Source organism: Ochotona curzoniae, unplaced genomic scaffold (genome assembly GCF_017591425.1).
Source record: "Ochotona curzoniae isolate NIBS_2020 unplaced genomic scaffold, NIBS_Ocur_1.0 contig_2321, whole genome shotgun sequence".
Classification (NCBI taxonomy): Eukaryota; Metazoa; Chordata; class Mammalia; order Lagomorpha; family Ochotonidae; genus Ochotona; species Ochotona curzoniae.
Window position 1 is genome coordinate 18,266,492 of NW_024465421.1, and position 7,699 is coordinate 18,274,190.

General features: G+C 57.6%; 2 protein-coding genes and 1 long non-coding RNA gene across 3 annotated transcripts; all 3 read left to right on the forward strand.

The window, feature by feature from the left end:
• The first annotated feature begins 576 nt into the window (after positions 1 to 576).
• LOC121152032 lies at positions 577 to 1,060 on the forward strand. The gene is made up of 2 exons (XR_005883216.1): positions 577 to 784; positions 868 to 1,060. It is a non-coding gene; the product is annotated as an uncharacterized LOC121152032 (long non-coding RNA).
• Positions 1,061 to 3,631: 2,571 nt separating this feature from the next.
• PRM2 (protamine 2) lies at positions 3,632 to 4,411 on the forward strand. Its single transcript, XM_040973938.1, has 2 exons — positions 3,632 to 4,050; positions 4,207 to 4,411. Exons 1-2 carry the CDS (start codon positions 3,789 to 3,791, stop codon positions 4,251 to 4,253), a joined length of 309 nt encoding a protein of 102 aa, XP_040829872.1. The 5' UTR covers positions 3,632 to 3,788; the 3' UTR covers positions 4,254 to 4,411.
• Positions 4,412 to 5,835: 1,424 nt separating this feature from the next.
• Positions 5,836 to 6,132, forward strand: PRM3 (protamine 3). The gene has a single exon (XM_040973939.1). The coding sequence runs from the start codon at positions 5,836 to 5,838 to the stop codon at positions 6,130 to 6,132; it is 297 nt and encodes a 98-aa protein (XP_040829873.1).
• Positions 6,133 to 7,699: the final 1,567 nt, after the last annotated feature.

Here is a 7,699-nt window from a genome sequence, read left to right on the forward strand (position 1 = left end):
CTGTGCCCACGATGAAACCACTGCCTCCCGAGGCCCTGGCACGCCTTCCCCATGGCAGCTCCCGCCTCCCTGAACCCTCCCATGTGTGCAGTCACCTGCAGCCCCTCCAACCCACATCCCTCAGGCTCGGTTGCCAGCACAGCCTGGAATTGTCCTGTCCCTGCGGTCAAGGTCCCTCCCGTTTGTCCTCAGAAACAGGGAGCGTGCCCTGGCCTCCTTCCTCACATTTGTGCAGTGACGGCTGTGTGTGTGGCGAGCTGGGTCTGCCTCCTGTATAGCGCATGTGGGGCTTAGCCTAGCAGGGATCATGCAGAGCAGGCACTCAGGGATAGTTTGTTAACAGAACTTTTACTTGAATGAACGAATGAAGTGTGAAGGTCTTTACAGCAAAATCATTTCGCTGTCCTCCGCTGTGACATGGTGGCACTGGGTGTGGGGGCCCTGCCTTCCCCTCACATGTCCATATACGGACGCGAGGCAGCGGGCGGGGGCTCCTCTGTGAGGTCTCACCCTCTCTGACCTCACAATGCCCAGGGTGGCCTCCGCTGTCTATAAGAGGCCGGGGGGTGGGCCTCTGGCTCACAGCCCACAAAGTTCCACCTGCTCACAGGTTGGCTGGCTCAACCAGGGTTGTGCCCCGAGCTCTGAGCCAACTCTAGGCCAAGTCCATCCGGCACCATGGTCAGATACAGATGCTGCCGCAGCCAGAGCCGGAGCAGATGCCGCCGCCGGAGACGAAGATGCCGACGCAGGAGGCGATGCTGCCGGAGGCGAAGAGTCAGGAGTAAAAAACCATCCAGCCTGGGGTGGGTGGGCTTGGCGGGGGAGGGGGTTTCCCTCTCACACTGCCTTGTCTGCTCCCCACAGGGTGCTGTCGCCGCTCGTACACCCTCAGGTGTAGACGATACTAAACGCACAGAACAGCGGATCCACCAGACTCCTGCCTGAGAATTTTACCAGACTTCAAGACCCTCTCGTCACATCTTGACAAAGCCATCGTCCCATGACAAACAGGAGCCTGCTCAGGAACAATGCCACCTGTCAATAAATGTTGAGATCATCCCACTCAATGCCTCAGTGTGTCTGTGGGGGCGCTCGGTGGGGAGCAGAGCTGCTGGGAAAGGCCAGAGACTGGGATGGAGCCCTGGACTTTGTTCCAAACCCAAGGCTCAAGCTACCTAGACATCTCTGCACGATTGGGTCCTGGGAGCTGCTGAGGACCCCGCTGTGTCTCAACTGCACTCAGGGCTTGGCAGCCTGAGCTGGGCCCTGGGGGAGGATTTACACCACAGACTTGGCCAACACCATAAACCGGGGGCTTCCTCCAGCCATAGGGTGCGTGTGGGTCCCCGAGCCAGACAGACATTCACCAGCCTGACTTCTACACTGATACCTATGCCTGCATGTCACTGCCCACATCCCTGCTCTCCCAGGCTGGTTTCAGGACTTGAGTCCCTACTGGGGATGAAGTGGGGGGTGGGGTTCCTTGGTTATAAGTAGATCATTAAACACAGTTACTATTGGAAAACCAAGCTCAAGATTTTTTTAGTCTAGTGGCCCGTTGGAGTTTTTGATACACTCGAGTCAGCAGGTGAGCTAACCTGTTGCTCCAGGCAGAAGGCACATTATGAGAGAAGACAAAGGTCAGCCTGCCCAACTGGTCTGACCCGCACCCCCTTAGTCCACATGACACACTGTGCTGCCAAACCCCAGGGAATTAAACAGAGGGACAAGTCCGTGTCCAGACAGGAAGCTGCCTGGACACCAGTCCACTGGGGTCCACAACCCACTACACCCCAGCTGAGGACTCAGCGTGGATCTTGGCTCACAGTCATTTCAGGTCATTCCTCAGTGACTAGAAGCTCTGAGGCAAAGGGACAGGGACACTCAGTGTTGTGTGCCTGGGACTCTTCCATCAATCCCAAAAGGCAGGTGCTTGCTTTTTTTTTTTTTTTTTTTTTTGAGGAGGGGGCTTTAAATTTCACTTGAAGGGAGGGCTAGGGAGGGGGAGAGACATTCTTATCCGCCAATTCATTCCCCAAATGTCCACAGTGGCCAGGCCCTGGGCTGGGCTCAAGCTAGGAGTTAGAAACTCAAGCCAGGTCTCCCTTGTGACTGATGGGACCCAGCTACTGAGCCTACATTAGCAGGAAGCTGGAACTGGCAGCGGAGACGAGCCTTGAACCCAGGTACTCCACGTGGCATGTGGACATTTCAATCCCTAGACTGAACGCTCGACCCATCTTTTTAAAAAGACTTATTTGAAAGAATGACATTGGGAAGAATAGGAAGAGGGAGACAGAGAAGCGAGAGAGAATGAGAACTCACATTTTAGCTACTTGTAAATTGAAATGTAGAGAAAAATCAAGAAAATGGGGTGAGAGGGGAAGGGAGGATGGAGAGAGACGCGAGAAAGAACAGATGGTGGTGGAGGGGTGTAATCTTCCATCTGCTGACCCCAAATGCCTACAGTTAAGGCTGGACCAAGCAGAAGCCAAGATCCCAGAACTCCGTCTGGTCTCCCACACAGATGATAGGATCCTGAGATCTTGGGCCATTATCTGCTGCCTCCTGGGCACACAGCAGGAAGCTGGACAGGATGTGGAGGAGCTGGGAATTGAATCAGCACTGTGATATGAGATGTAGGCACCCCAACAAACAGCTTGGCTCACTGCGCCCCAGCACCTGCCCTTCCCACATGTTTTACCACATGCCCTCGGGGAGCCTGACAGCTGGCCCCTGTGGAGGCTTCTCATGGCAAAGAGGGGCAGCCTGCACACACCGAGGGAATGGTGAGAGCCCCCTCAGCACCTCGCTGCACTTCAAGTCATCCACAGCCATCTTCCTTTGCTACCGTTAAGGAAGCACAACTTAAGGCAGCACAAATTTATTATTATTATAGGATTATTATCCTATAATCTGTAGGCAAGAATTCCAAAACAGGTCTCATGGGGGCTAAAATTAGACCAATGGCAGGACTGTTTTCTTGCTGGATGTTCCAGGGAGGAAAATGGCTTTCCTGGTCCTTTCCCACCCTCAGAAGCCACCTGCAGTCTCTGGCTCGTGGTCCCAGAGCCTCAGTCTCTCTTCCTCACCTGCTGCCTTCCACTTCCATCCTATGGGATCTGTGATGGCCCTGGACCCACCTGGCTAAGCTCAAGGTCTTCAACTTATCACATCTCCAAAGGAAGAGATCTCAGGGGTAGGGATTAGGACGGGGCCGGCCTTGGGAGTTGGACTGAGCATGTGCAGTCTGGAGTCGCCTTGCCTGGGTCTGAGCCCTGGCCCATCTCGCCCCCTCCATCAGCTTGGGTACCTCGAGCAGTTGGCTGTCTCCCCCTTGTGCACTGGTGACTGATGGTTAGCATGGAGAAACGTTAACTCCTAGGTCACATCTTGCCATTGTTTATTGGTGCAGGCAACCATTAATGGAAGTGCTTTGGTACCCTAGACTGCGGCATGGCCTTGATATAGTGGGGAAGTGTCTGCAATCAGTAAAAGCTGGCTCTTTTTCTTGGGACCTGCTACCAGGACCTGTGGACACACTTTATAGGCAAGGCAAGAGGGTGCTGGCCCTCCCAGCCCTGGTCCAGTCCAGCACGGCCCTCACAGAGGGGGCTGGGCAGAGCAGAACAATCATAGGTGGGGCCGCTGGATCATAGTGGGGGTCTCCTTTATATACAAGCCTCCAGGACTCCCACAACATTAACATCAAGAGCAGGTGAGCAGGCCTCAGCCCTCCCCCACGCAGTCACAGCCTCTGTCCCAGCTGCCTGCCTCTCGACACAATGGTCCGGTATCGGGCGAGAAGCCAGAGCGAACACGCACACGACAAACACGAGCGGGAGCATGAACATGACGACCAGGACCCGGATCAGGAGCTGACGCCCGACAACGAGGCCTTTGGAAGGACACACAGAGGCCGCTGTTACCGCAGACGCAGGCGTTGCTCCCGGAAGAGGCTCTACCGGATCCACAGGCGCCGGCGCAGGCGGATCTGCCGAAGGCGCCGGAGACGTGTCTGCCGGCACCGGAGGCGCCACCGTAGAGGTTTGCTCAACCCAGGGTGACCCCAGACCTTTTGCAAAGAAGGGCAGGGGGAGGCCAGGATCTCACCTCACCTGACAGCCTCCTAGAAAGACCCCAACCTCACCCCCACCCACATTCCCCAGGCGATCCCTCACCCAGAACTTTATTTTTCAAAAGCTTGCAGACAATCCGGGAGGAGGAGAAGATACAGGAGGCACCAATGAACCTTCCGCTACCCTGGCTAGAAGTCACGACCAAATCACTGTCCAAGAACCGGAAGCGAGGCTCTAAGAACCTGCCCACACCCGATGCTGCCGCCCTCAGGAGCCCAGAGGCCTGTGTGAGATGAGAAAAGTCACCTGCCAAATAAAGCTGCCCAAATACACTGCCCTTCGACTCTCTGTGGGGTGCGGCACCGAGCTGGCTTCCCGCGGGGGTGGGCCAGGGCGAGGGCCCTGACAGTGCCCCCACCACGTTCCATACAGGGGCCTGTAACCAAGGGGGCTGTGAACCTGAACACTGCCATGTGCCCTGCCAGCGGACCATGATGAAAAGCTGCCTCTGTTTTTCTGCTCAGACATGTAGATCACCTTGTGTGTACCACAAAGGCCTACTCTGTGCCAAAGGTTTAACACTCGGTTCAGTGGCATACCGGTTAAGCTATTGCCTGGGACACCAGTTCCACTTCTGATCCAGCTGCCTGCTAATGTACCTAGGAAAGCAGCAGCGGCAATGACCCAGGTGCATGGGCTCCTGCTGCCCAGAGGATGGGATGGAGTTCCAGGCTCCAGGCCGTAGCCAGGCCCAGCCTCAGGGTTGTGGCCATACAGGCAGTAAAGCAGCAAATAGGTGTGTGTCAATCATGTCTGGTGGAGTGTGAGGGCAGGGGCTCTGAGGTGGGGAGCCAGGTGTGGCAGGCTCCAGCAAGAATGAGTTGGGTACTGTGAGGTCTTGCGCCCCTGGGGGGTCGGGGGAGGCTTCTAGTTTGTCAGGAGGCCACCTGAAGTCTGTAGGATAATCAGGCTCCATGATCAGGACGTGGCTATATTAGAGGGTCACCATCCCAGTGCCCAGAACCCCCCAAGAGGGGGTAGCAAACGGGCCATATCTGAAGCAGAGCCCCTTATGGTAGTGGTCTTCCTCGGCCCTCCCTGGCTCGCCCTGGAGACCCGCAGGGGCTGGAGAGCCTGACCAAGATCGGTTCCATGATGTGTTCAGAGAGATCTGGAACCTCGCCAAGGTCAAGATTTCAGAGGGGGGACTCCATTTGGCCGGCTGTGGGGCTCTGGCCAGCCCCCACCAGCAAGCAGCCCTGCAGGGGCACAGCCCCTCCCCCAACCCCCAGAAGTAGCAGCAGAACAATCCAGAGTTCCGTGTTCCTCTGTGATTGGGGAGGACGCACTGAGGCCCCATACTGGTCAGCGCGGAGCCAGCAACCAGCAGGTCAGGGTGGTGTGCCTGGCCCCACCCCTACCCTCACAAACTGGCCGCAGCGCTCTCTGGCCAAGTTCTTGACATGGGAGGAGTCTATGAGGCCAACCCCCCATCACCAAGAACAAATTCCTCCCCTAAGAATCGTCCAAGCAACACGGGGACTTCTGGCAGGGCAGAGGACGCTGCTGGCAGAGTTGCCCTGACACTGGCTCCCTTGCCTTACCCTGTGGGTGGTACAGGTGGGGGTCCAGGGCTGTGGAGTAGGGGCTGGGAGCCTCTTTGTGATGTCAGCACCCTACCGTTCACCCTCACAGCCCCTGTGCTGCCCCATCTGCCTCTCCTGCTAGTCCAGAGATTTGGGCCACGTGGACAATGGGTTCCCGGTGTGCCAAGCTCAGCACAGGCCACGGCACAGGCCACGGCCGGGGCCATGAATCCTCCATGAAGAAGCTCGTGGCCTGCGTGAGTCAAGATAACTTCTCCCTGTCCTCAGAGGGTGAAGAGGAGGAGGAGGAGGAAGAAGGGGAGGAGGAGGAAGGGGAAGAGGAGGAAGAGGCACTGCCGGTGCAGGGCAAGCTGTTACTGAGGAAGCCGGAGCAGCATGAGCAGGGCGCTGAAGACAGCTCTGTGGCCCAGCAGAGCCCCAAGACCAAGCAGACGCACTCCTGACCCACAGGCAGCGATGCCAGCCCCGCGGGGTTATTCTAGCGAGAACTTTCGGAAGAGTCAATAAAAGTCTCCAGAGAATTCTCTCTGATCCTTCATGCTGCCACTCGGGTGTGTGTACGTGTGCATGTGTGGGGAAGGGATGGGGAGGCCAGCCACCAGGACTGGTGGAAAGCAGGGGTGGTGGTCCTTTTGTGGACATCCATCTATGTGCAGGTCCTCCCGCCATGGAGGGTGGGCCAGAGGGCAGCAGGGGCTGAAATGTCACCTGTGGGAAGGTGGGGGTCTCTTCTGTGGGACTTCATCCTGTTGTCCTGGACACTGGCTGCTTCTTGCTAATGGGCACTGGCTTGGGAGCTCAGCATGGAAGGCCCCAGGCTCTTGGCTGCTGGCCACACTGTGTAGAGTAGGTCATTGGTGGCTGATCTCAACTGGCCACTCCTCACACAGGAAGCCAGGGGTGGGACAGGGAGACTGCCCAGAGGAATGGGCAGCACCCAACTAGGCCAGCATGCTGGCTGGGGCTCTGGCACCTGTCTGGCTCACCAGACTGGCACCTCAGCTGCTGGTTCTGCTGCCCCCTCCTTGGTCACCATCAATGCCCTCAATTGGAGCTCACTCCTGCTCCCTCTACCTACTGCAGAGGTCCAGCTGTGCAGCGGGGCAGGGGTACAGGGCAAAGGTGACACAAAGCTAAGGCCCCCTCAGGGCTGGCTGTGCCTTCTGCTGCTTGCCTGGCTCCTGACTCCCATCCCCTCTCTGCACAGAAAAAACTGCACATGAGATCTTGGTCCTGTTCCTGGCTGGCAGTGGATACGGGGGTGGGGAGGGAGCCAGGGTCCTCAGGAGGACTCCATTCCCTTGGAGTGAGGCTAATGGAAGTGAGGCAGCTATAGCAGCCTGCTGATGGACTAGGGCGGACAAGAGGGGAGCAGAGGCCCACCGCTTTAGGACTGGCACCCCAGCACCCCACCACCCCACCACACCAGCCTTGACTTCTGAGAGAGTCCCACTGCTCCACCTGCCCACACACTGGCCCAGCAAAAATCTGTGAGCCCCTGTTACAGACCAGACCTGACGCTAGTCCCCAGGGAGCCTCGTGGTAATAAAGCAGAGCCTCCGCCTCCGGAGACTCCAGTGTGACGGGTAGGGGCACGCTGTCTCCTTGCACTGGCAGCAGTGCTTCTCTGAGGGCGGCCAGGGGAGCCCGCCGCTGCTGCTGGCATCTTTCATTTGAAGGCGGGGAGGCAAGAAGGAGGCCCAGAGCCCCATAAAGAGTCCTCAGGGGGTGGCCTGGCACACACTGCCCACGCACAGCAGGACCACTGGAGCAGAGCTGCTTCGCAGCAGGGGGCTAGTCCCAGAGGGAACCAGCAGGGTGGCTAGTCCTGGGTTCTCCATATCAGAACTCTTAGACCTGAGCTCGGTTCTGCCTGTGATCCCAGCTCCTGGCTAAGGCACACCTCAGAGCAGCAAGTGACGGTGCTGCTACATGTTGTGGGCCAGGTAGAGTTCTGGGCTCCTGACCCAGCCTGGCCCAGCCCTAATAGTCACGGACACTTGTGGAGGC

Excerpts from the sequence above, each read along its gene's own strand:
- PRM2 (XM_040973938.1), top strand. The coding sequence starts at position 3,789 with ATGGTCCGGTATCGGGCGAGAAGCCAGAGCGAACACGCACACGACAAA. Across the intron at positions 4,051-4,206 it reads CCGGAGGCGCCACCGTAGAG|CTTGCAGACAATCCGGGAGG; the intron begins GTTTGCTCAACC and ends ATTTTTCAAAAG.
- PRM3 (XM_040973939.1), top strand. The coding sequence starts at position 5,836 with ATGGGTTCCCGGTGTGCCAAGCTCAGCACAGGCCACGGCACAGGCCAC.